The sequence below is a fragment of the Talaromyces stipitatus genome, genomic scaffold (assembly GCF_000003125.1).
Source record: "Talaromyces stipitatus ATCC 10500 scf_1105507295541 genomic scaffold, whole genome shotgun sequence".
Taxonomy (NCBI): Eukaryota; Fungi; Ascomycota; class Eurotiomycetes; order Eurotiales; family Trichocomaceae; genus Talaromyces; species Talaromyces stipitatus.
The window spans coordinates 1,368,632-1,394,986 of record NW_002990115.1 but is presented as its reverse complement, the minus strand read 5'-3'; the positions used below and the strand labels follow the sequence as shown (position 1 = coordinate 1,394,986).

At 47.1% G+C, this 26,355-nt stretch overlaps 9 protein-coding genes across 9 annotated transcripts, besides 1 other annotated feature; 6 read left to right on the top strand and 3 right to left on the bottom strand.

Annotated features, from left to right (window-relative positions):
- Positions 1-75: 75 nt before the first annotated feature.
- TSTA_028340 (uncharacterized protein) lies at positions 76-1,054 on the bottom strand (the record flags this gene model as incomplete). Its single annotated transcript, XM_002479934.1, has 3 exons — positions 76-521; positions 587-835; positions 904-1,054. 3 exons carry the CDS (start codon positions 1,052-1,054, stop codon positions 76-78), a joined length of 846 nt encoding a protein of 281 aa, XP_002479979.1.
- Positions 1,055-2,123: 1,069 nt separating this feature from the next.
- TSTA_028330 (uncharacterized protein) lies at positions 2,124-3,819 on the top strand. Its single transcript, XM_002479933.1, has 2 exons — positions 2,124-2,327; positions 2,413-3,819. Exons 1-2 carry the CDS (start codon positions 2,259-2,261, stop codon positions 3,499-3,501), a joined length of 1,158 nt encoding a protein of 385 aa, XP_002479978.1. The 5' UTR covers positions 2,124-2,258; the 3' UTR covers positions 3,502-3,819.
- Positions 3,820-4,418: 599 nt separating this feature from the next.
- On the bottom strand, positions 4,419-5,918 carry TSTA_028320 (uncharacterized protein; the record flags this gene model as incomplete). Its single annotated transcript, XM_002479932.1, has 2 exons — positions 4,419-5,155; positions 5,215-5,918. 2 exons carry the CDS (start codon positions 5,916-5,918, stop codon positions 4,621-4,623), a joined length of 1,239 nt encoding a protein of 412 aa, XP_002479977.1. The 3' UTR covers positions 4,419-4,620.
- Positions 5,919-6,680: 762 nt separating this feature from the next.
- TSTA_028310 (DASH complex subunit Duo1, putative) lies at positions 6,681-7,489 on the top strand (the record flags this gene model as incomplete). The annotated part of the gene is made up of 2 exons (XM_002479931.1): positions 6,681-6,972; positions 7,029-7,489. 2 exons carry the CDS (start codon positions 6,681-6,683, stop codon positions 7,487-7,489), a joined length of 753 nt encoding a protein of 250 aa, XP_002479976.1.
- A 247-nt stretch (positions 7,490-7,736) lies between these two features.
- TSTA_028300 (UPF0132 domain protein) lies at positions 7,737-8,644 on the top strand. The gene is made up of 4 exons (XM_002479930.1): positions 7,737-8,211; positions 8,276-8,318; positions 8,377-8,479; positions 8,546-8,644. Exons 1-4 carry the CDS (start codon positions 7,769-7,771, stop codon positions 8,614-8,616), a joined length of 660 nt encoding a protein of 219 aa, XP_002479975.1. The 5' UTR covers positions 7,737-7,768; the 3' UTR covers positions 8,617-8,644.
- Positions 8,645-9,010: 366 nt separating this feature from the next.
- On the bottom strand, positions 9,011-12,627 carry TSTA_028290 (cell division control protein (Cdc15), putative; the record flags this gene model as incomplete). The annotated part of the gene is made up of 7 exons (XM_002479929.1): positions 9,011-9,582; positions 9,646-11,596; positions 11,651-11,749; positions 11,801-12,013; positions 12,078-12,364; positions 12,418-12,522; positions 12,585-12,627. 7 exons carry the CDS (start codon positions 12,625-12,627, stop codon positions 9,413-9,415), a joined length of 2,868 nt encoding a protein of 955 aa, XP_002479974.1. The 3' UTR covers positions 9,011-9,412.
- An 856-nt stretch (positions 12,628-13,483) lies between these two features.
- Positions 13,484-13,514: a sequence feature (AT_rich).
- Positions 13,515-14,037: 523 nt separating this feature from the next.
- On the top strand, positions 14,038-21,643 carry TSTA_028280 (Ccr4-Not transcription complex subunit (NOT1), putative; the record flags this gene model as incomplete). The annotated part of the gene is made up of 5 exons (XM_002479928.1): positions 14,038-14,688; positions 14,751-15,075; positions 15,130-20,135; positions 20,191-21,093; positions 21,151-21,643. 5 exons carry the CDS (start codon positions 14,038-14,040, stop codon positions 21,214-21,216), a joined length of 6,951 nt encoding a protein of 2,316 aa, XP_002479973.1. The 3' UTR covers positions 21,217-21,643.
- Positions 21,644-21,787: 144 nt separating this feature from the next.
- On the top strand, positions 21,788-23,082 carry TSTA_028270 (uncharacterized protein; the record flags this gene model as incomplete). Its single annotated transcript, XM_002479927.1, has 4 exons — positions 21,788-22,104; positions 22,167-22,616; positions 22,665-22,873; positions 22,898-23,082. The coding sequence occupies 4 exons, from the start codon at positions 21,788-21,790 to the stop codon at positions 23,080-23,082; spliced, it is 1,161 nt and encodes a 386-aa protein (XP_002479972.1).
- Positions 23,083-23,357: 275 nt separating this feature from the next.
- TSTA_028260 (acid phosphatase, putative) lies at positions 23,358-26,323 on the top strand (the record flags this gene model as incomplete). The annotated part of the gene is made up of 4 exons (XM_002479926.1): positions 23,358-23,369; positions 23,493-24,388; positions 24,450-24,512; positions 24,656-26,323. 4 exons carry the CDS (start codon positions 23,358-23,360, stop codon positions 25,956-25,958), a joined length of 2,274 nt encoding a protein of 757 aa, XP_002479971.1. The 3' UTR covers positions 25,959-26,323.
- Between the last annotated feature and the right edge of the window lie 32 nt (positions 26,324-26,355).

Sequence of the window (26,355 nt, the reverse complement as noted above, 5' to 3'; positions counted from 1 at the left end):
TCCCCCATGTTCTAACAATATCGAGATTTTATATCTCTAAGTACATCTTATGCCTGTAGTACCCTCGTCATATGCTTAATTGCGGTCCGGTGCGCTCAGCATCTCTAGATCTGAGCTCATCTTCCTATAGTTCTTCCCTCCGCCGACAATGATTTGACTAGGATGAGAGACATTGAAGATCAAACAGCAAAGAAGCATCAATGAGGAGTCAAAAACGTACAGATACGCTTCATGCGCCTGTAGACCACCGTCCGGGCCCTGCACATATTCGATAACCCGATAGATCGAACGAACCATGATCAGCCCACTGACTGTGTACATGATCATCATATACCGGGACCAGGGTACAGTAACTGTCTGCGATATATTAGTAGGAGAGGCAAGCATGCGGCGATGAAAGACAATCGAGACGACGATAAAGAAGCCGAAAAAGACAAGCTGGACCAAAAGACCGACGATGATGATGTCGTTTCCTAGATTGGTGGTCTTTGGCGTTTTTGCTTGGGCCAGAATACCACCTCCTGTTTAAAAATCCATCAGTCTTGGATTATCTTCAATATCTAAAAAGAATGAATGACTGGGTTACCTCCGCACTGAAGAAAAAACGATAAGACGTCTCCGGTCACGAAAATCTTCGTCATCCACGACGGGCGAACCAAAGAACGAGATGCTCCATCGAGAAGTCGGACGATGCGTCCGAGAATCATATAAATCGAAGCCGCGAAGAGTGATGGGGCCAGTAGAAGTAACAGAAATTGTATTATATACGGACTTAGCGCCCAGTCCGGCGTTTGAGTTGCATTGTAATATCTTGTGCCGTATCCAACGGTTTCAACTGGTAGGTCATGCCCAGTCAAGTTCTGGGCTAGTTGATTTGAAAGGAGAAAAGATAGGGAGACTTACAAATCCCTCCGATGAGAAAGGGAATAAAATACCATGTCCGCTTTCGAGCAAGTTGAACCAGATGAATGAGGCTTGTGATGGAAAAGATGATCGCAAAAGCCATAGCAGCAGCCTTTGATGGGTCGTACTTGTAAACATTGTGTTTCGCCATCTTGTTTGTTGATACTTTGGAGTCAGGATAGTAAGTATAAGAGCGAAGTACTCAATTATACCAGTAGAAGATGCATTTGATGCGAGATGAACTTTGAATGTAAGAATAATGCCCGTGAGAAGGAAGCTGTCATATATGTAGGCGATCCAGAATAACCACCTATCCAAGCAGATAGAGTGGATTGTCTAGTGTCTCCATCCCAGAACCCTTCATTGAGGTACCAACAATACCAAAAGCAGTCCTTTGCTTGCCAGCGCTTAGGTGTGTCTTGCATTCTCATTCGTAACCAACTACTGATACCAGGAAAGCGATTAGACCCGTTTAACTCTGACATGGGAGGTATTTGTTATCGTTATCATGCTCGGTTTCTCTGTTGATTGGATTGCATGTGTCGTAGTTATTGTGCTGCCTGGGAAATCAATATATCCTTCAATCTTTTATATGTCTGCATTGTGGCGAGGTTGTCCAGAACTTCTTCAGGGCTGCTGAGCTGTGTATGTTTCATTGAGTAGACGATTGAAATAGGGAACGGATACGATACTGGATGGAGTCCTGAGAGTACTAGAGAATCCAGTTCTTCTCGCCTTATTATGCATCTCAATGGTATGAAACAATCAGAACGCACATAAAGTCTATCGGCCATGGAGGCTGGGCATGTTTATGATTGAGGTCCTGGTCGCTCTAACCAGTTGAGTAGCTATGGCTCCATTGTTAGCAAGTACACGACTGAAGTATGCTAGTAAGTAGCCATATCGAGGATTCGCTTGCATGCTTGTCATTCGGCGATGCAGAGCTGACTCTGGCAGATGTGGACACAGTAGAAGAGGAAGAAGTTGGAGAAAGTGATAAAAGAAGCTAGCTTATTCACTTTCCCCTTGGGCTAGTCCGTTTCTGGAATTTCGGAACGAATACGTGTACGAGACGTTGCGAGCTTAATTTTAGCTCGGTAATTTATGCCCCACTGCGGACGCTGAAAATCCCAAAATTACGGTGAAACTTTCGTATTCGTACCACTTCTCTCAAGCTGGAAAGATGCTATATGTCGCAGGCATCAAAGAGGCACGATAACACCCACAAGGAAAAGCAGCCAGGACTGTTGACTTCTCACTCGCGTCGGCTGTCAGACTGGCCACGTCACGTGCCATCATCAACTATGAACAACTGGGTGTCAGATTAAGAATCGTTCATTTCCTGCCGGCCTATCATGCAGACCCGTCGAAGCCACAACAAGTCACGCCGAGGATGTCTGGAATGCAAGCGCAGACGAGTCAAGGTACTTCAGATCTCCCTCAATCCCCGTGTACAACTTTGTATATGGCTTGTCTTTCTTGATGCGCGGAAGATTTGACTTTTTACAGTGCGATGAGTCTCGCCCACGGTGCTTGAACTGTACTAGACGCCATGTGGTATGTGATTATGGGACGCATTCCCTGGTCTGGAAAGACTGGAAAAAGGAAAGGAGGCCACCCAAGGATAGTAATCGGATGATTTCTCAGGACCAGAGAGATGACATCTTTGTAACCTTGGAACGACTGATGGCGTCGCAGAACGCCGAACCCATGCCTGCCACGGAGCTGAACGTGGTCGAGCTGGAGTTGATGATGCACTGGTGCAACTCAGCATATAAATTATTGACCCGAAATGAGACTACAGCGCAGATCTGGCGAGAACTGGTTCCTCAGGAGGCATTCTCCCATCGGTTTCTGTTGTGGGGGATTTTGTCCGTATCCGCTCTGCATCTCTCCTGCTTTAAGGCAAAGGAGCATCAATCTATGTATTTGAAGCATGCCGCTTTTCATCAGACACGGGGTTTGACATTGTTCAGAGAAGCATTACAAGCAGTCGGTCCGTGGAACGCCAAGGCCATGTTCGCATTTGCTTCCTTAGTTACTGTCTATGCTTTTGGGTCATCATATAGCCAGGAATCGGCTGATCCCATTCAAGATCTGTACCAGGTCCTTGTGCTGATCCGTGGGACTAGTGAAATTGTCTCTCGTTTTTCGCAGACACTCTTGGAAAGCGATTTTGCGCCGCTATTGCGAGTGAGTGAACAACGCAATGAAATATCAGCCGATACAAAAGCTGCACTCACCAGGCTACGCACGCTGAACAGCTCGCTTCAAGAGGGACCAGAAAGCCACAAGGTACATCGAAAAGCTATTGAGGACCTTGAAGAAATGTTTAGCATGTCTACTGCCGGCGTAGCCTCGATCACAGCGAGTGGCAGGTGGGCGGTTCGACTGCCACCCTTGTTTCTGGAGTATTTGCAGGAACGTCGAAACTTGACGCTGGTCATTTTAGCGCACTATTGTGTATTGCTTCATCATCTACGCCAGCATTGGTGTATTGCTCCGTGGGCGGCGCGAGTGTCCGAAGCTATCTGGAACGTGTTGGACGACCGAGGGCGAGAATCAATTCAGTGGGCGATGGATCAGATTTCTGAGTAATCTGGATCTGCTGCAAGCAATACCCTTAGCTATCCTTGCTCTTAAGCCTGACACAACGTTTCATTCATATCAATCCCATCGCCTTTGAACGCAGTCCCTATCAACATACCGTCAGAGATATCCATCATCATGGCAATTCCGCTGCTCTGGATTCCACAATGGGCAAGACCGCGCCGCGCATGGGAGGCCTCTTATAATGGCAGCGACCGTTATGAATTTCGCAAGTCTTGCAGCCTGATCGTGTCCCATCGCATTTCGACTGAAATATGACACATCAGTCCGAGGAGTTGAGTGCTTTGCTTGGGCGAGCTCTTTTGGCAGTTGGCGACATTGTTTGAAACCCATATAAGAGCCACACCTATTCTCAGGCAACTACTAGTATGAGCGAGATTATATAATGATGGTGGACTGTCAGCACTCCTCCAAGTCCAGCGTCCTCTCACATATCCGCATGGTGAGTCGAACTACGAAGAAGCCTCGCGATGGCGTGGAAAAGGAGCATTCAGCAGCTTCTCCGCCGTTTGTCGTCCTCCTGCGATACTTCCATGATCAATGAGCACCGTAGGGGCGATAGGGGCAATGTTTTCATTACAGACAATACGTAAATTATGTGGTACAATTCATACTCCGTACAGGGATAACAAAATCTACAATTCCGGAAACTACCGATAGGTACACCGTGCAGTATCTACGTCATATATTTTTGTAATTTCAATTGTCACTTGTATTGGATACGAAATTCAGGTAGTTCTATGCTAATCCCCCAACATAAGAATATCAAAGAGTAAAATAAAGGCCCAGCAAAGATGAAAAACAAGCTCAACAAACGCCTTGCCATGGACATTAGAACATACAGGTAGAATGGGAATCTGACAGAATAGGCCGTTTGAAATAAAACAAGAGAAGAAACCACGAAGAAAAGACATAAACTCGAAAACCTGATGGCCATGAACGTAAAGAAAAAAGGTATCTTAGGCCGGGGGACCCATCAAATAAAACTCCTTGAAACTCCTTCGAGCCATATTCCAGAAGGTATGCCTAGCCCATGTGACGTATTTCGTTAGCAAGTGACACGGAACAAGCCGAGATATAAAATATCCATCAGCGATAAAACTCCTATCAGTGAGCTTTGGCTTTCTTAGCCACTGGGGCAGGTGAGTCGATAAACGGATCGGCTTCACGCTTTTTGGATGCAGACACTTTCGCAGGTTTCTTTCGCGCCCAAACGTCAAATGGACTGCCACCTTTAGCTCGCTTCTTTGTCTCTGAAACAGCAGCATGGACAGGATCCGATTTATCTGCATTGTGTGTACGAGTGGTTCGAGAGCGCAGCGAACGTTTGCCTGGTGTCGACTCAAGGCCTTCAGAATGGACTATTTCTGTGCCTTCAATAGAATCGACAGGCTCTTCGATATCGGTAACAGCCTCCTCGTTCTCATCGACAGACTCAGACTCAGACTGCTTGCTGTCTGATACCGGAAAAAGACGGCGACCTTTGATAGCTGAACGTGTCAAACGTGGGACATGAAGATTAGTCCAACTGTCAAGTAAGTCCGGGCGGTTGGCGAACAAGCCTAGTTCGTCGGCTTCGGTCTCATCTTCCTCGTCATCGCTGTCTCGTTGCTCGAACTTGCGGAAGATTTTCTTTCCACGACTGGAGAATTATTAGTATGAAGAAATAAATATATGAATACGGAGCGTGTAGCCACTTACAAGGTGTACAACATTCCATCCGTCCGCTCGACCATTTCTTTAGAATCAAGCTCTGGCGCCAGATCACGACGCTTGAACTGGGAGGTCTCGCGATCGGAAGACATCTTGATTTCTGACTTGCTCGCGAATGGGTTGTCGATACTGTCGTTTTTCACAGGAATGCGATCGCGACTGTCTGTGTAAATCTCAATCGAACTATGATTTCCAGTAGGATCTTCCTGAAAACTGTCGAGAGAATATCCACTAGGTTTCTTCGCACTTTTAGTGGGGGTGAAGAGAGATCGTGCGGTGTAGCCAAATTTTCCTGGCTTTTGATGATGAGGAGTCTTCACAGGAGTGGGTAAAAGTTGTGGACGCCCTGGAACGATTGATGACCGTGAGGAAAGGCCCCCCGCACCGTCTGACAAATCAGAGGTTTCTGAATCCAAGACTTCGCTGATTAACAACGCCTTTCCGCGAACTGTCTTCTTGCGGGGAGAGAGAGTGTTGGGAGGAGACAGAGTGTCGACATCGTTGTGACGTGTGAACTTCTTGGGAGATGATGGGGGAGGAGTTGTTGTGTGCCTGTCGCTTGTCCTTTGCCCTGCCAATCGCGCAGACTGTCTTGTGGGATATGGATCGAAGGAGTCGTAGCCAGCGCCATGTCTGGGTGCCCGCGGCACACGCAGTTCGCGTGGGCTCGCTGGCGGAGGAGTGGTCGCCATTGCGATCACTGAGATGGACTTGCAATTGGTAACAATATTTGCTGAGAGTCTGCTGGAGAGCAGCACACAGGGTTGTCCAGTCGGACAAATAAATGTAAACAAGGGACCGCTGATAACACCCACAATACGCGTACACTGTCGCTCAGACTCGAGGATATTGGTGAATTGATAGCAACAATCGAAATCAAGTATGAGCCCGGTAAGACGCGTCAAAAAGCAAAATATTTGGTCAATGAGCCGGTTTCCAATTTCTGCGATGCAGAAAACAAAAAGAATGATGGATAAGAAAGGAGGGAGTTGTTGTTGAGGGAGTGAGGAATGTATGGCTGTTGGCAGAAGGATCACCAGCCACTTGCTTTAATTCGGAAGGCTGACAATTGTTCCTCCTAGGCCTGTTTGGGTGCTGACCCACTACTGGGCAAAATGAACACAACAAAGTACAAAGAAAAATTCAAATATTGAAATTTATTTTTCAGAAGGTGTGTAATGGTGCCGACAGGGCAACCGTTTTTACTATGTATTCTTTTTCTTTATTCAGTGACGCGAAAGTTGGTGGGATATTCGTACTGTTTACTATGCACTTCAAAGCTCGATGGTGATTGGCTGATGGGTGTCCGCAACGCGATTCAGCCAATCTGCCCCGCTAACTCGATTTTTGTTGTTTTGAACAACTCGACAAGTTTGACAGCATTCTAAATTGTGACCTGATTCTATTCGACTCAATTACTACGTGCTTACACTATATACGCGTCTCGCATGAACATGGCTACCCCCAGCGCGGCGGAGGAGATGCAGAGGCTCCAGTTATCAGACGAAGAGACAGAAGAACTATGGAACTCGCCCTCACAACGACGCACCAAACCGGTCCCTCAAACAGCATCAGGATCAGCATCAGCAGACAGGTCACAGACTCGAGAAAATCAGCCCCCGCTGGAACTGGAAGAGGCTCGGGAACTCGCACTTCGAAATGAACTACAAACTGTGAGGAACGTGAATCAAGCCATTGAGGGAGTGCTGGAAAGTCTGGAGCGCGCCAGAGGGAACATGGAGGCATGTCACTTTCCCCGAATAACCGCCTGTTTGGAATTGTTGCTGACGTAATGCAGACAGTTTCACGTACAGTCGATTCGGCCTCGACGCTACTGAATACATGGACCAGAATCCTAGCACAGACCGAACACAATCAACGGGTACTACTCGATCCCCGATGGCAAGGCGCCTCTCGCGACATCGCCGAAATGGAGAGGGAAGCAGCAGCTAAGCAACAAGCGGCCGAGCGAAGAGAGCGCGAACTCCAAGAACGCCGAGAAGCAGCCGCTAGGAAAGCGGAACAAGAAGAAAAAGCGCGAGCAGTTGCAACAACCGCTACTGGACGAGGTCGTGGCACAACACGAGGAAGAGTGACACGTGCAGGAGGATTGGGGAGAACGCCGAGCGTCTCTGCTTCTAGGAATACTTCTACTAGTACGACGAAAACGGGTCGACCAGCTTCGGCGGCATCTACGCGAAGACCGGTCAGCGGAATTGCCCGTGGTTCCAGTGCTGCAAGCCGTGGACGCGGGAAACCTTAGGTGAGGACAAAATCTACCATTTTATTTAATGAAGACCCAATGATACCCAGCTGTGGCCATTGCTACAACATACCATGGAAACGTAGTCTATTTCGTTCCTGTTCCTGAGCGTAGATACGTATGAACCAATCAAATAATATCGCAGCGACGCGCAAGTGGGTCTTTAAGCTCCCCTATCTCTTATCAGCCACGAGCTTAGATGCGACAACATTTCAGAAGCAGGACACTACATTCCCCTTCCAGGAGACAGCGACAAGGAATAACATCGTACTGACCAACATGAACTTCGCGCCGTACCAAGACGAATCTCCCGAAGTCGAAAGAGCTCTCTCGCCTCCACCCCCGTTCGCAGCAGACCCAGCACATCGCACGAAGTCACCGTCACAGAGCCAGTTCAATAATAATAATAGTAACAATTTCAATAAACCACCGCAAAGACAAACTCCGCCGCCGTACCAAGCATCTCCGGCTTCGCACTTTTACAATCCTTCAAACGGTGGATACGGATATCAAGAAACTTCTTCGTCATGGACGGCAGATCCTGAGAGTCAGCAACAACAGCGTAGCAGTGGCGGATATGGTGGCGCAAGAGTAGATCTCGATGCCTTTGAGACGAGTTTACCATTGAGAGTGGATTATGAGGCTATGCTTGCTTACTTGTTGCTCCCGCCGGCGGGGGGTGTGTTTTTGTTGTTGTTTGAGCATAAGAGCGATTATGTTCGGTATGTCTGCAATTTGGGCCTAAAATGGTAGCATGGAATATTCGACTAACTGCCTGCTTAATAGATTCCACGCATGGCAATCAAGCATGCTCTTCAGTGCTATTTTTGTCCGTCTCCCTCTCCTATTAGTCTGCTTGTCAAAAATCCAATCTGACTTCGCAACAGGTCCTACATCTCTTATTCTCCTGGTCAAGCTTTATTTCCTGGCTGATGTTCGTCGGGGATATCTTATTAATGGCCTTTTTAAGTCTACACGCTTATCAGGATGGTACGTCTCCGATACAGCAAATCCGCGATATTTTGGCAGAGAATCAAATTAACAGGTTGTGTGTAGTTGACTCCCTCGATCATTATGAGGTACCCATCTTCGGACGACTAGCGAATTCATTTGTGGACGATGAGTGACAGAATCTTTGACAAAAAATCTGCTTAGCCTACGCTTTTTGCTCATTGTCGTTTCTGGTTTTGTATAGTCGTCCTACCCGGAGAGCATGAGCGTTTTTGCGCACAGTATTTTCTAATTCCTACATCTTTAACTGTATATTTGATGTATAACACCAATTCATGAACCATCTTGGTTGATATTCTTGGGAACTAGGAAAATTCCATTCTCTCTTGTGGCTTACAGCTTCACATGTATCTGACCACGCTGCGAGGCGCCATTATCTACGTAGGTAGACATTGTTCTACATCTACGATGTCCAGACAAGAGGATATACTGCCCGTGTGCAAATCAGGTGCATATGAAAAGAAAACACAATCTTCGTTCAAGCTAGTCATAATACGTATTTACATAAGAAAAGGCATAAACAGGAAGCGATACTGCTCCCTATGAGAGCATAATATCAATAGAAGCAAACAGAAATTACTCAGACATGATTAAGAGAGCTGAAACAAAGGGTAGCATGCTTGTCGATATAAGCAAGCATGGAAGAAAAGAGAAGAATATCAAAAGAGGAATATAACAGAATCGAGAAGCATATGAGGAAAAAAAAGACAAAACGAAGTCGCTCATAAAGTTACATCCAGCTGCAACCCATTCATAGGAAGCTAGAAACCAAATAAATTGCATGTATCGTCAACTGATTCAAAAGAAGACGGTAGGTAAGAACGGTTCAAGTTAAATCAAGAATGGAGGTGCACAAACCAGTAAGTTTGCTCGTGTGCTGCTGATCAGTTTATACATTGTCATCAGAAGTCGTTAGATACTTTGCAGATAGTTGCTGGGAACCAAGCCAGGGTGACCCCGACTTCCGGTCACTTCAGCTTCCCACCATCCATCATCTTGCAAGCGCAAAACTGCAAGAATGTCTCCTTTAGAGAAACCGAGCTCCTCAGGAATTGCTGCATTGTAACTATACAAAGCGCGTGCTACACGTAAAAATGGTGTTAGCTTGGGATCCTGCCGCAAATATCATCATTGTATGAACTTACCGAAATGCAAGATTGGACGACCATCACGACTGATGTGCCGACCAGGATCTGCGACAGTAATGCTCTTACTGCGGGATCGTGAAACTGAATCTGAGCTGTTGCCGTAGTACATGGATTGAGGTCGGCCAGTATTGTCTCGTCCTCTTCCACTATAGCTGTCATAGCCGCCTCTGTAAGACTCTACGTGGCCGCCAGAGAGCTGGAGCTCCATGCCATTAGCACTAGCTGGGCGAGTCTCTTGTGCGAACGCAGGACGCGGTGAAACTGGCCGGGCAGCTTCAACAGGGGATGCGTGTCGAGAATACTGCTGTGGTGAGTATCCACGGTCACTACCAGGTCGAGTGTTGGTCGTTGGGGACTGAGTGCTGCGAAAATTGTAAGTTCTAGATTGATACGTCGTCGGAGCACGGCTTGCACTTCCTCCTTGAGATCCACTTCCAGCGTTGTACTGACTGACGCGTGCATCTACCGGAGCAGGTGCAGGTGCAGGCTGGGGGCTGGCGCTTCTCCTGAGTGTTGGGGCAGGAGACCTAGCACGGGTTATATCTTGCACCGGAACATGGGCCCTGGCAGTAGTTCTCTGAGGATTTTGTGACCCAGCAAGCGGTGGAGCAGGAGATCGAGCACGGGGTATATCTTGCACCGGGGCTTGTACACTCGCAGCAGTTCTTTGAGAACTATTGGATGCTCTGAACATGCTCTGAGTTTGACCAACATACTTCTGAGTCGTCTTTTGCATTTGGGCCGAAGTGAAGGCTGGTTGTGGTGCATCGAGTCGCTTCGCTGGTGGGTCATTGTAGGATGGAGGTAATGCATCTGCACTTCCTGCACTTTCGTACGTGGAACTGGTGGCAGACGGAGCAGGTGTCGCCAGACCATGGTAACGATCTGCTGAGACTCGGCCTGCTGACGGCTTACCGACGCCTTTAAGTTCGGCGAGTGCTCTAGCGATCGGATCAAGATCATCTTCTGGAGGTTGCGATGCTGGACTTGGTTTTTTGTCCGGTGAGGCCACATCGAAGACATTGTTTCCAATATTCAATTGAAAGCTAGCCCGAGGATCCACCGGCTCTGGACTAGTGGAACGAGGAGGTTCCGGTGATGGCTGCTTATAGACAGGTTTAGTCGGGCTACGAGAGTAAGATTGCGACGGACGATCTTTGTCGTGGCGACTCTTGCGACGGAAGGGACTATTACTGAAAAAGGCGCTTCGTTTCTTCTGGACTTGTTTCTCTGGAGTCATTCCTGGCATCGCAACGCCATTAGTTGGTTTGACTGGTGACTGTTTGCCGCTAGGCGGTTCTTGACTCGAGAATGATGTAGGATTGGAGATGTCGCTTTGACTATCCTCTCGACTAGAAGGCCTGTATGCGCTAGTCCCTGAACTACGCTCAGATGGAGGTCCGGTGCGACAGAACATCGTCATTCCGTCAGTAGGATAAGAGTTGTGAGGCACATTCCCGATTTCACCATGCTGATTGGGATCATAATTGGGTGGTAATTGAACCCCGCGTCGAAGATCCAGAGGAGAAGGCTGCACCGGTTCAGCAGGCTGTAAAGGCTGGACTGGCTGGGCTGGCTGACTCGGTGGCAGTGGTTGAGGGTTCGGGCTCTGAGGAGTCATCGCCGGCTCTCTACTCTCTGTACGGGTGGCACTGGGTAGGCCCATCTGAGCAGCCAACTCTGAGCTTGGATCATGATGCGATTCGTAGGTCGATGGTTGGGGCGAAGAGCTCCGGAAGGCTGGATTAATCGCTCTCTGGAACTGTGCAACAGAATAATTGTCCTCGTCTGAAGCTTCTGAACTGGTATCATTGATGTCTCCGCGGGCGAAATTGATGAATCGAGGTGCATCAGGTATCTCTTGTCCAGTACCGCGTTCTTTGATGAAACTACCAATGTCCTTCTCGACTTCACAATCTTCCAATGAAACCCGAATTTTCTCGCAGGACTAAACAATTTGTTAGTTATTATGTCCTAGTTCGAGAAGGTAAAAAGAACATACCGCATCGTCGCTAACGCAAACAGTCGAAGCAATATTTGCATAAGCCCACAAACTGCTCTTTGTGAAATCGAGTCTCTCTTCTTCAAGATCTTGGAATTTCTGTAAAAATGTCAGAAAAAGCCCAAGCTAAAGCTTTCAACCAAGACTTACATCACAGGCAGCCTTCCATTCTTTGTTCCAACGACCCGTCGTCTCTTGAAGGACCTTCACTGCTGCTTCGTACTCGTTGCTATTTGATGCCAGTTGGATTTGTGTCTTTTCAAGCTTTGCTTTATTCTTTCGCTCTTCCTGCCCCATGACCATGTGGCCCTGTGCTAGGTAGCCTTTGATCCTCAAGCAATCTTGCTCATATCGATCTCTCGCCTATTTTTTCCATATATGTTAGCTGGACAATCCTTCTCGAAAATTAGTAGTTGTCAATGCAAACCTTGTTCACTGAATGTGTCTGTTGATTCTTGACCTTCAAAAGCTTCTCAACGGTGTTCTGGACTATCTTTCGTCGCTCTTTCATACCGCCAGCAAATGCTGCTAGAGGCTCTTCTAGTTCGGTTTTCATCTGTTGCGAGATAGCAGCATGTGCCTTTGCAATGGCTTCGGTCTCGCCTCGCACAACGTCAAGTGAAAGGCGTAAGGTGCCGGTCTCGTTTGAGCCGAGCGGCTTACGGCAAAGTGCGAGCAACTTCCGTGCGTATTCATCCTCGATTGCGGCGCGAGCTATGTGTGTTAGGAATCGGCCAGGTTTCTCGCAGTATATCCGGACAACTCACTATTATAGAACGATTTTATTTCATCACATGTAACTTTAGCATTATGCATTCGTTCCAATAAAGGGATCACACCGGCGTCGTCTTTGCCCCAGAAATTGTTGGCAACTGTACATGATAGTTAGCCCTAGACAAACCAATGGCATAAAATAGGAATTCGTTGGGCTTACAGGACATGGCCACTGTTGGCCCATCCACCGTAGTGCCAGGCATTGTAATTTGGTTTCGTATCAATTCAAAATTGTGGTTGAGCTTCGACCAGCGTGTGCTCGAGGTGACCCCTTGGAAAACGTACAATAAAAGAAAGAGAACAAAAAGAAAGGATGATTGCTGTTAAATAACTAATACTCAAAGATAGACGGTCGTTAAAATCGTTATACACAGTGGTATCCAAAGGCCCAAGTGTTTGAGAGGTGAGTACTGGAATGGAGCACAATCTCGTGGGGAGCTCTGGAGTAGCAATTGCCCTGAATGTTTACGCTGGGCGTTTCTCCGGGCAACCGCGACCAAAGTGGCTTGCCGCACTAACCCTAGCAGCTTTGGCCAATGACGTCGCTGAAATTGTTTCCTCACGTGATGCCTCTTGGCACCTGGCAGCCTTGAATTTCGGGCAACAACTTTGACGAATCAGTTCTATCTCTACATGCCTCTACTCTGTACTAATTAACGGTATTCCATACCTACGTACCCAGAGCACCGCAGATTTGCATGTCTGCGCGTACTCTTTCTCCCAGATAACGATAGCGGTCTCCTTAAGCCTCTAGACTTTTCTCAAACCGTTGTAGTCAGGCGTAGCGTAGAACTATTTGCTCACTTTCCAACTTTGTTGAATGAGTCGTCCCATGGTGCAGCAAGAGAAGTATATACATGAGTTCCTAATCACACCTATGATACTGAAATATTTCTAAGCTTCAAACGTTCACAACCTGTCTGCCTATGCAACTTATGTCCCATTCCAAGGTTGTATCTAGCTACAAGTAGATAACCATAGATTGACTGCTCAGACCTAGGTAACCTAGATGACATCTGGAAGGTGTTGAGGTGAGCTCGGGCTACCTACCTAGGTAGGTATATATATAATATTTTATATATATATTTATCTAGATACAGTCTGATATGCAGGATGTAACTTAGCAATGTATCTATCAATGCTTGCTGTTAGGGTCTAGAGTCCTTTAACACTAGAACCTTGAATATATTACCCACATTTTCAGTACTGGTTTTATATCTTACTATTAAAAGTGTAAAGAAAGTACTACATAGTTATCTACTATTGGTGATGAACTGCCCAGGTGAGGGACACGAGAGCCAGCCAAGCTGCCGCACGTGACTCTGGGGAGCCAGCCCGATTGGGTTAGGCGTGGTCAGGCTCGCCCTCCACCAAGTTTCCAGACTCTACCTACCCTCTCTGCACACCAGGGACACTTCATCTACTTTCACAATCCCACTCACACTTATTGAGCCCCATCAATACTCCAAACATAGCTGTGATTGGAGCTGTGCATCAGTTGTTAATACATTTTAATTCCTATTGTCCAGCTCTGCTGGATCTGGCAACCTCCCACAAAAGAGACGCTCAAAATTCTGTCAAACAGCCATAGATCAAATGATCGCGTCTCCTAGATGACATTCCGTCCCCCTTCCCCTTCCGCCCAGTCATCAATTGCTTCTGGCACCGAGAAGTCTTCATCTGTGAGGTCCTCGTCAAGATCCCAACACGCAGCCTGGGGTGCTCCAAGCTCGCAGTCGGGTCAGCGTCGCGGCTTGACTCCGCTTTCGACTACCAACATATCGTCTTCGACCATTCCTTCTCTTACCTCTCCCTTTCAAGGTATCTTCAATTCGAGCATTCGCTCCACTCGCAAGCCCCCATCACCAGCCACTACGCCTTCACCTTTTGCCTTCCAACATCCTGGCTCGCAGCCACTGTCGCATACCGCACATTCCCTTTCTTCTCCCCCAAAATCGAGAGCTATCACTCCCTCTGCGGGCGCTCATCTGGCTTCAGCTGCCGGTAACGTATCAGGAGGAGGAGGAAGTGGGGGAGGCGGTGGGTTGGGATCCTCTAGAGGTGTCAACTTCTCTCCGCTGCTCTCTGGTCCAACAGTGAACTCTCCAACTGGGTTTGCATCAGACAAACCAGGCTCTGCCGTGAGCTCGAGCCAATCATCTCTTACGAAAATATCTATTGCTCAAGTCTTCTTACTTCTAGACTCTATCACGGAGAAAGAAGGAAAGGAGAAGTGGGAAGTTAAAGCAGCTCAAATTTATAAGGTGAGTCATGGTATCTCTAGGATAGCCGTTGAATGTGACTAATTTCTCAACGTTCCTTATAGCTTGTCGAGTCCAACGGTATGGAGGTGTTCTCAAAATATTTCCGCCGCCTTCTCACAGGCAACGCACCTCAAATTTTTCCTGGAGTCAATAAGGCCGTTGAGAATGCGGGGAATTACCCACTCCTTGTTCAAGAGATGCAAAAGGTATCTCAAGACTTAGATCAAGCGCAGAAAATTGCGGAAACTATCGACACCTCCGAAGGCGATATTTTTCGTGATTTTGATCTCTCAACGTTCCTTGATCATTTCAAGCTGGATGCGATTGTTAAAGTGTCCCTTGCCTTAGCTTTCAAGTTTGCAAGCAGGTCGGATTTACGGGCAAAAGGTAATCCGAATACACTCACCCAATCTTATTTCCTTGATACTGACAGCTTTATAGCGGACGCTATTTTGACAAACGCCGTACCTCATTTTCTGCACAGCCTATTAAACCCGACCGAAACAACAAAAGATTTCAGCGCTGCATATATCGGCCTTACCATTGAACGATTCATCTTGTTTCCTCCACGGAATTTCGATGACGAAGTCAAAAGCAGACTCGTGCAGGCAGCAACCTTGCGCTATCGAAACCAGGGCCTTGAGCTTCCCTTGGACGTGTTCAACGCGCTACAAATGTTCGATCTCGGTAGCTCCCGAATGGCCGTCATTCGGCAGCTTCACTCGAGAGGACCTAAAGCCACAGCATCTGTAGAAGCCGTGAACGAGCTTATGGTGTCTTGTGGATCCGAGAGCTGGGGTGAAGAACATGTTGGAAATGCCTTAATCTTCATGCTTTTGTCACAATACGCTCAACAGTATTCTCTGGAGAACTTTGTACGAGCAGTCAAGTCTCATTATTCCGATAAGGCTGTTAATTGGTCACTGGTGTTCCGTGCCTTTGACCGAGAGTCCTTGAGAATAACGCCTGGCCAATTCTCCAAGCTTTATTCAGCTCTGCTAAGCATCGCAGGCGATGACACCAGTCTCGATGTTCAGAAGTTATGGGGTGGCGACTGGAAGAACCGGCAGACTCAAATCTCGTTTTTGACGGCTTATCTCAACTCGCATACTGATCCGACTGAGATCCCTAATTTCCGGGCATCTTTTCCTCAGGACTTGTTTGAGGATGTCCCAGATGCTTTGCGTATGCAGGCCGAACGCGCTCTGAAGTCACCACTTCGGTCTGTTGATGCCATCAAGGCGATTTTTGACTTGGCCTTATTTTCTCAGGCATCTTGGAACTCCCCGGAGAGTGCACCGCTGATCAAAATAATTCTATCTCAAGAGTTACCCGTGTTTTTACTTTCCTCTATGGCAGTGCCTCAACCATGGACGGCTATACAGCAAAGCATAGTGTTGCGTTCAGTGGCCTTTTTCGTCCTCAGACAAGAGGAGGGCTATCAACTTGCCTTGTACGGTGTATGGAAGCAAGATCGACAATGGCTTGCAGAACAACTTTTCACCATGTTCACGCAGGATCCGACTTCAACTGCTGCTATCTACGAGGATGCTGTCGAATATGGATGGCTGGACTATCTTCTGAGTTTTACCAATGGCCTTGCCCTCGATCTTGCCTCTTTAGCCCATCGTAAGGGTGACTTTGATCTGGAGGCATGGGTTAAAAACGCTGCTCAAAAAGGTTCTATGGACATGGGCAGTCTACTGTCAAAATTCCTTCGCATTAAGGCCGAGGATGAACTTCAAGCACATCGACCGGAGCAAGGTGGTCCGCAGATGGTCAGCCTTGCTGTGAAAACTGTCTACACACTACTCACAATCTTGGAGGAGTATGTCGGAGACCGTGAAAACCTGACACCTGTCCAACGTATTTGTGTCCAAACATACCCACGGCTTATCAATTATGGAGAAGGGTTTGATGACATTATCGATGCCAATGGCGAGAAAAGCAACGCAATTCCGAAGGCTATTGATGAGAAGATGCAGGAACTCTTTGGTAGGATGTATCACGAGGAACTTTCGCTTCGCGAGATGCTAGAACTTATGCGACGATATAAGACATCTCGGGACCCTGCTGAACAAGATCTTTTTACGTGCATGGTTCATGGCCTAATCGACGAGTATCATTGTTACCACGAATACCCATTGGAAGCTTTGACCAAAACTGCAGTCATGTTTGGAGGGATCATCAACTTCCGATTGATTGACGGAATTCCTCTCAAGGTTGGTCTCGGCATGATTTTGGAGGCTGTGCGTGATCATCAGCCACATGATCCTATGTATAAGTTCGGCGTGGAAGCTATCGAACAGCTAGTTAGTCGATTGCCAGAATGGGTTGGATTCTGTCATCTTCTTCTACAAATTCCAAGTCTTCATGGTACCCCTATATCCCAAAAAGCCGAGGAAGTCTTACTGGAGCAAGGCCATCAGCCAGCAGATGAGGCTGGTCCAGCTAGAATCAATGGTGGTATCGACGGACAGGGTGTTACGAATGGTAACCTGGACGACAACGATTCCTCTCGCGTGTTCCGCTCACTTCATGTCGGTCCTCCGTTGCGCCCTGAGATTTATGAAGACCCCGATGAAGAAATTCAAGACAAGATCTTGTTTGTTCTGAATAATGTCTCGGAACAAAACATTGAAGACAAGTTACGGGACCTGAGAGATGTTCTACGGGACGAACATCACCAATGGTTTGCTTCCTATCTTGTTGAACAGCGTGCGAAGTTACAACCAAACTTTCAACAGCTGTACCTTGACCTTCTGGAACTTATCGGCAACCGAACACTCTGGGCAGAGGTACTTCGTGAAACCTACGTCAGCTCTATACGTTTGTTGAATGCAGACAGCACTGTCAACTCGTCAACGGAACGTAGCCACTTGAAGAATCTCGGTGCTTGGTTAGGTTTATTAACTATTGCCAAAGACAAACCTATCAAACACAAAAACATCTATTTCAAGGAATTGCTCATTGAAGGCTACGACAATCAGCGTCTTATGGTGGTTATCCCATTTACCTGCAAGGTACTCCTTCAAGCCACCAAATCGACAGTCTTTAAGCCACCAAATCCATGGCTTATGGACATTATAGGTCTTTTGATAGAACTTTATCATTATGCTGAGCTGAAGCTCAATCTCAAGTTTGAGATTGAAGTCCTTTGCAAGGACCTTGATCTGGACCATAAGTCTATTGAACCTGCCTCTGACATCCGAGATCGCTCACATCAGGGCGACGAAGTTCTTTCAGCCGCCAACATACCAGAAGGGTTAGAAGCGTTCGAAGATATGACTTTAGGTGGCATCAACCCGGCTATGAGAACTGAGAGATTGTCTCCTGCTGCTATTCTGTCAACTCTCCCCAGCTTGGACAAGATCTTGGTGTTTCCGTCTTCTGCAAGTAGTATGGTCGATCCAAGCATTCTGCGGCAGATTGTACATACTGCTGTTGAGCGTGCTATTGCTGAGATTATCACACCGGTTGTGGAACGGTCCATTGCTATTGCCTCAATATCCACGGTTCAGCTCATCTCAAAGGACTATGCAATGGAACCGGATGAAGAGAAGGTACGACATGCCGCAAGGACAATGGTTCGACAGCTTGCAGGTAGCTTGGCTCTCGTAACATGCAAAGAGCCTCTCAAAATGAGCATGACAAACTACATTCGCATGATTCAGCAAGAATATTCTGAACAACCAATGCCAGAAGGTCTTATTTTGATGTGTGTCAATGATAACCTCGATGCTGCCTGCGGCATTGTGGAGAAGGCTGCTGAAGAGAAGTCCGTGCCCGAGATTGAGAAAATCATCGAACCACAGCTGGAGGCACGCCGTCGCCACCGAGCCGCCAGACCTAATGAGCCTTTTATTGATCCTTCTTCAATGAATCGATGGGGGATGCTTATTCCTGAACCATACCGACAGATCCCCGGGGGACTGAACAAAGAGCAGTTAGCAATCTACGAGGACTTTGCTCGGCAGACCCGAGGGCCAACTTCAAGCCATTTACAAAATGCCTCGACCGATTCTGGACGACAGTTGCCTGATGTCCTTCAGGAATCTTTCCCAGCAATTCCAAACCTCTCTACCCCCGCGGAGGCTCCAGCAGTACCTCATCAAGCAGCACAAGGTCAACAAGATAATCGACTACAAGTCTCTGCAGTTGGCGCGCCTTCTCAATTGAACGGTTTCCTCGACAGTCAGAACCCTCGTGAAAAAGTGGAAATTTTCATCACGGGTCTCCAACAGGATGCTCGAAGTGCTACGGAGGAGCACATCAAGGACCTTGGCCGAGACAGTGCCGTCATTCAAGACTATAACCAGATCTTGCGCGCTATCATCACATCTCCCAATGGCGAGGACTTTGCTAGGTTGGTATCTCTTAAGATATGCACGAGCCTATATTCTCAGACAGAAAGCCCTCTTGAGATCGAAGTTCTAGTTAGCCTGCTTGCTAAAATATGTGACATGTCCTCGATTGTGGCGAGGTATACCTGGGCATTACTCTCGGAAGTTGATGATGAGCACATGTTCAACGTCCCAGTCACCGTCGCTCTTATCGACGCCGGGTTACTTGATCTCCGACGTGTGGATATGTTGCTTAACAAGTTGATTGGCCAGAAGAATATTAGTGCTTTGGATCTTTTGGCAAGCCTGATGGACCGTGTTCTATTCAATGATGAGCCATCGGCTTTGAGATCGGATTTCTCCGGCAGCCTTGAAGCAATGAATAAGTGGCTTGTCGAAGAGCCAAGCCTCACGGTTGCTGTTGACATTATTCGCAAGCTACGCGAATCCGGGGTGTCAGAGGTCGTGAACCCCTACTTGAGTGACAAGGCGAGAGCCAAGCGTGACCAAATGGAGTATATTTTCAGCGAGTGGATTGGCGTCTATAAGTTTGCAGGTGCTACGGAACGGACTTTTCAGTCATTTCTCAAAGATCTGCATAATAGGCAGGTGATGAACAGTCAAGAGGACTCGGCCTTATTTTTCAGATTGAGCGTGGATATCTCGGTTGCAATGTTCGAACACGAATCTCAAAACCCCAATGGCAGTCTTGATGAGGCATTCTTGTATATTGACGCTCTTGCCAAACTGGTTATATTGCTTGTCAAATTCCAAGGCGAAACCACTGGTGCGGTCAAAGGTTCCAAATCCGCCTATCTCGATTCAGTTCTGTCTTTATTGGTGCTAGTGCTCAATCATCACCAAGTAATGCGGGGGGATGCTTTCAATCAGCGAGTCTTCTTCAGGCTGTTTTCGAGCATTCTTTGCGAGTATTCTCTATCCGGTCTCCATACGAGTGACCAGCATCAGGAGATGATGTTCGCATTTGCCAGCAGATTCCTGTCTCTTCAGCCTAAGTACGTGCCAACATTTGTGTATGGTTGGTTGTCTCTGGTCTCCCATCGTGTGTTCATGTCGGGTATGCTGAACATGCGCGACGAAGCGGTCAGTTTTCCTTGTTCCCTTACACACAACTTGCACTTACTAACGTTAACCACAGGGCTGGGCACCATACTGCGAAATCATGCAAGTCCTCCTGTCCTATATGGGCGAGCAACTGAAACCAGGAAATATATCCTATGTTGCGAAGGATCTTTACAAGGGTGTTCTCAGAATTCTTCTAATTCTACACCACGACTTCCCAGAATTCGTTGCAGAAAATCATTTCCAGTTCTGCAACGTGATCCCCGCTCATTGCGCTCAGTTGCGCAATCTTATTCTCAGTGCTTATCCATCGTCTTTCCATAAACTTCCGGATCCATTCCGCGAAGGACTTAAATTGGATCGACTGCAAGAGATGCGAGAAGCCCCGAAGACCACAGGCGATATTGTTACGCCTCTGCAACAGGCAAATCTCAAGAATATCCTTGACGCATCCTTCCAAAATACTACAATCAGCGATAATACCATCCAAGCAATCCGCGATGCTCTATACAAACCAGCGGGTAAGGAAACCGGTCTCTTCTTGACCCCTATTCACGTTGATGTCGTCTTGGTCAATGCGTTGGTTCTGTACATTGGTGAGCAGGCTGTAGCATCGGGGGTACTTACAGGCAACACACGTGCGGCTTTCGAGGAGTCTCCTCACTCAATGCTACTCGACAAGCTGGCCAAGGTTTTGAATCCAGAGGCTCGATACTACTTGCTCAGCGCGATGGCAAATCAACTCCGATACCCAAACAGTCACACTTACTACTTCAGTTTTGCCATCCTTCAGTTATTCGGAATCGATTACGCTGAACAACAGGAGTCTGATATTCGTCAGCAGATCATCCGTGTTCTGCTGGAACGACTTATTGTTCACCGGCCACACCCTTGGGGGTTAATTATCACTCTTCAGGAGCTGCTGCAGAACCGCAGCTACACATTCTTCAGACTGCCCTTCATCCAAGCAGCACCAGAGGTAAGCTCAAAGCCAATTTCCCTTGTTTTTCATATTATATATTCTAACATCTTCCAGATTGGTCGTCTCTTTGACGCTCTTCTTCAACACATTCAGCAACAGAGCCCTCGCGTTCTGACTTAATTCGTTTAATACCGTACATGACCTCATCTATTGGGAAGTTGATGACTGGTTCACGAATCTCATATAAATCCTTTCTACGGCGTTTTGGGAGGGAAAAGGGTTCCATTATGCTTTCTTGCCTTTCTTGTTTTCGATTTAGTCATTTGTGTCGTCCCTCTCATGTGTTCATTCTTTGGCGAATACGGTCTTCATTTAATGTGGAAATGTCCTTTGACAAAAAACAAGAACACCAATACAGCATGATGCAACTTGCGATGAGGTGTTGACTTGAGTTTTTCTTTCATGTGACTTAGGGTTATTTTCTGATCGCTGGGGCCTCTATAGATAGAGCCTGTCATGGGAGATTGTGTAAACTTGCATGGGCGTCGTGTCTTATTTTATATGTATTATAGGTAATAGGAATTTCGTGACTTTGATTATGCTCTTCAACAAGTCTAGATTTCTTTTTTTTGTAACGTGAGGAAAGTTGTTGCCATGTGATCGCTCTTCGTGGTTTAGCGTTGTTTGTCTCGGTGACATCACTTTCCTTACGCGCTCTCCCCAATTGTCTTCTAATCAATGACACTCAACAATGGGCGACAAGGACAGCTATTCCGATGATGAAGATGAGTACGAACAGGAAGAATCGGTAATATGGAAAGCAGCGGTAAGCGGTAGACTCCCCGAGCCGACTGGCAGGAGCAAGGCTAACCAGCGAGAAAAGAAAGCCGTATTTACACCCTTTCGCGCGTTATTCTCCAAAGAAGCGCAAAAGACATATTTAGGGGCTATCCTCTTCATTAGCACATCTATCGTACTGTTTTGCGTTGCGGCAGTGGCATATTGGGCTTTTTATCTCAATTATGTACCTCAAATTGGGCTGAAGCGAGTCGTGCATCTACAGTTTGGGTAGGCTGACTCCAATCCTTGAAGAGTCGGCAATACTGATTGTGTTTTCGACCCAAAAGCAGGGAATACCCATGGGGAATCGCAACTCTTGGATCAGATCTGGCGTCTCTCCAGCAGTACGACGTGAGTGTGTCGTTGAAGCTGCCACGGACTCCAGCGAACCTTGCTACGGGAAATTTCATGCTTGACCTAGCGTTACACTCTCCTCCACAAGACTCCATCATAGGCGCAAATACTTCTACATCGCTGATCGCACATTCAAGGCGTCCGGCAATTCTCACATATACCTCTCCGCTCGTGGACACTGCGCATACACTTTCGCGCATGCCACTTTACGTGATTGGTTGGCAGCGCGAGGCAGAGACCCTAGATGTTCCCATGTTCGAGGATATTGAGTTCGCTCGAGGCTGGCGTAATGTTCCAGCTAGTCTGAGGCTGGAGATACAGAGCCGTGAGCAGATGCAAGTATACGGTGTTGAGGTCAACTTTAGAGCGAAGTTCAGAGGGTTGAGGTTGGTTAAAACATGATCAAAATATGACATGAGCTTACCCACAGACAGATGGTTAATGTACCGATGGAGATTTCTGTCCTTTTTCGCTTTTACATCGATGTTTTGGTCGGTCTCTATGGCATCTAGCAGTATTGCATGGCTGCTATTTTCACAATACCTGAGCTCAGCGACACCTGATGACCAGCGCATAAAGAAGGAGGAACCGGAGGACAACAACACCACAACTATCAAGAAGGAGTTTGGCGAATCACAATCAGGTAAGGATAGGGATGAGGATATAGTGAAGCAAGAGGAAATAGAAGAGACAACAAATATCCCTCCACTTGGTACCCAATCTGGCAACGAAGTGGAAGACGTGGAATCAATCAGGAATATCCACGACAACAACAATTCTGGGCGGGGAACAGCATTCGATGGTCATGATACCCTTGGCGCTCAGCGTCGTCGAAGCCACTTTCCTGAATGAGATCTTTCTAAAAGGCCAATGTTCATGCTCTCAGTGTCCAGACCGATACTTGTAAAAGATGCCCAATGAAAGCGTTCCGTATAAAGGCGTTTTTAAAACTTATATCTCTCACTTTCACATAGAAATGGATCGGTGAAAAATAAGGTGAGGCAATCGGTGCGGGGACTGTAATCTGGCATCGGGTGATCAAAATCGATAACGGGAAAATCTTCATCCCGCGACTTTCTCTTCCTCCGTATCCCTCAGTTTTCTTGAAGGATATCTCAGCATTCACAATGCATATCTTGGTGAGTAGTCCGTTATATTATTCTTCTCACGGTCAATGATCTGTAATTAAAGCTTAACTTTTTTTTATTGCACCTCCTTTTCTTCTAAAAAGTTGCTAATTGATCAACTACCCCGCGGCGCAGGTAACGAACGATGACGGTCCTCCGTCTAACCAGTCCTCCCCATACGTCCACTCCCTCGTTCATTCTCTACAAAGCAGCGGTCATACAGTATCCGTGATACTTCCTAACCAACAACGGTCATGGATTGGCAAAGCACACATTGTCGGTGCCTCCGTGAGGCCGACGTATTTTCGCCCAGGCACTCTTCATCACGACGATGGTACAATCCACCCTTTACCTCGGGGCAGCGAAGAAGGTGACGAAGAAGAAGGCGATGAATGGGTATTAATTGACTCCACACCTGCGAGCTGTGTTCAAATCGGGTTATATCACTTCTTCCAAAATCGAGGGCCAATTGATCTTGTTATCTCCGGGCCTAATTATGGCAGAAATACTACAGCTCTCTTCGCGTTGTCGAGCGGCACTATAGGAGGTGCAATGGAGGCAGCAGTGAGTGGGAAGAAAGCCATTGCTCTATCGTACGCCTTCAGCTCTAGACACCATGATCCGGTGGTCATTGCGGAGGCATCAAAGCACTCGGTTCGATTGATAGAATATCTGTACAACAACTGGGATGACAACGTTGATTTATACTCGGTGAATGTGCCCCTTGAGCCTGGTATGAGCGAATCCAAAATATTATATACACATATGCTCCACAACCGCTGGTCGACTGGCAGCTGCTTCGAGGCAATTGATGCATCTGCCTCCGGTGACGAACCTGGTCTTCAGGAGCAGAGTTTACGAGAAGGGAGCGAGTGTCAAATACACAAGGGTTCTTCTGGCTCGAATAATAAGAAGACATTATTACAGCATAAACACTTCAAGTGGACTCCTAAATTGACTGATGTCTATCGAAGCGTGGAGGAAAGCAAGGATGGAAATGACGGCTGGACAGTCAAAGAGGGGATGACGAGGTATGTGTCACACAAAACTCCGATATTGAACTATGTCGCTAATCAAGATGTTTTATTGTAGTGTTACTCCTCTCAAGGCAAATTTTATGCATGCAGCTGGTATCCAAGGAGAGATCAAGTTAGGGTGAGTGGACATTGATATGACATGAATAACAACAACAAGGCGAATTGGGAGGTCCTAGACATAGAGTTATAGACTTATTCCACTTGTACCCTAACATGTCCTGTCTGAAGAGGTTGTATTTTCTGATTATATCTTAGATCCAGAAAAAATGATACCTTCGACTTTTACTGCATTCTTGATTACGAAGATAAATACGTGCAGCCTTTACTTGAAGAACTGTTCGAAGAACTTGAGAGGAATAAGTACTGCAAGATAATCAAGTCTGTCGCAGACCTGCCTGATCCTTCACAACCGGTGTTGCAGTATCGAGCCTACGAAGAGATTGATTTCGACCACATCATGTCACAACCATCAACGTCGTTGACGAATTCCTTTATTATACGCAAGGCTCTTATCAGAAAGCATTACCTTTCCACTACGATCGCCAACTGGATTTCGAAATATCCTGACAGCATTTTGAAGAACCATTTTAAACCAGCATTTGATTTTGAGTTGGACTTTGCAGAGTTTCTTGATGAAGCTTTGCTGGAAGCGTATGAATTACGTGAGAGCTTGGAGCAGAATGAGTCCCGGCCAGCTGATGAAAAGGAATGGTGGATCCTGAAACCGGGAATGAGTGATCGTGGGCAGGGCATCCGGCTCTTCAATAGTGAAGCTCAGCTTCAGGCGATTTTCGAAGAGTGGGAGGTCGATGAGTCAGATATAGACGATGACGAAGGAAGCGATGAAGGCGGTACGCATGATGAGTCCGGCCCAAGACTCAATCCAAAGAACGGCCAAGGGGTGGTGACATCGCAACTCCGGCACTTCATCGCTCAGCCATACATCCACCCACCCCTAATCTTGCCTTCAGCTTCCGGAAGGAAGTTCCATATCCGCACTTATGTCCTCGCTGTAGGATCTCTTAAAGTGTACGTCTTCAAGGAAATGCTTGCTCTCTTTGCCGAGAAGCCTTATAAGGCTCCGTGGGAAGAAGACGACGATATTCGAGATTTGAGCAGGCACCTCACAAACACTTGTCTCCAGGAGAACGGCAGTTCCACTGAAGGCACAGTAAGACGATATTGGTCATTGGATGATGACGGTTCTGGGCTGGAGGCCGGCTGGAAAGACAGAGTGTTTGATCAGATCTGTGCAGTCACTGGAGAGACATTTGAGGCCGCTTCTCGGGGAATGCTTGTACACTTCCAGACTTTGCCCAACGCTTTCGAGCTCTTTGGTTTGGACTACTTAATTGATGCCGCGGGAAATGCATGGCTTCTGGAGGTGAACGCGTTCCCAGATCTTGGACAAACTGGTGACGAGCTCAAACATGCCGTGGTTGGTCGATTATTTAAGGCTATAATCAACGTTGCCATCAAACCGTTCTTCGCTAAAACACCCGTTACCACAACAGATCCAGATTTGAGACTCGTCGCTGACCTTAATCTTGGTCGAAAAGCGTGAAAACACCCATTGAGTCACTGAACAATGCCAATTGGCGGTCAGAGAAAAAAATTTCGAGAGGGTTACACAGGCATAACCCACCTCAATTGGACCTGGATCTCATTCCAATGTTTTCACTGTACATTATCTGCAATATACAGTATCTAGCCCAGAGTCGGACGTTCTATGCACTCCTAGTCACACTGAGGCCACGGCGAGCCCATTCTTCACTGCCTATCCCAGTCTGAGTCATAGCTTCCTGTATCAAGAACGTCGGTGCATTTTTTGTATGAAAATAAAAGATTCAAAGAAGGAGGAGGCCGTTTCTTTTATGAAGTTGCAGGTGGTGCTTTCCTGTCTTTTTCTTTTTAGGGCGAACACAGCTTCCTTCTTAACTTCCTTCCTTCTCTACTTTATC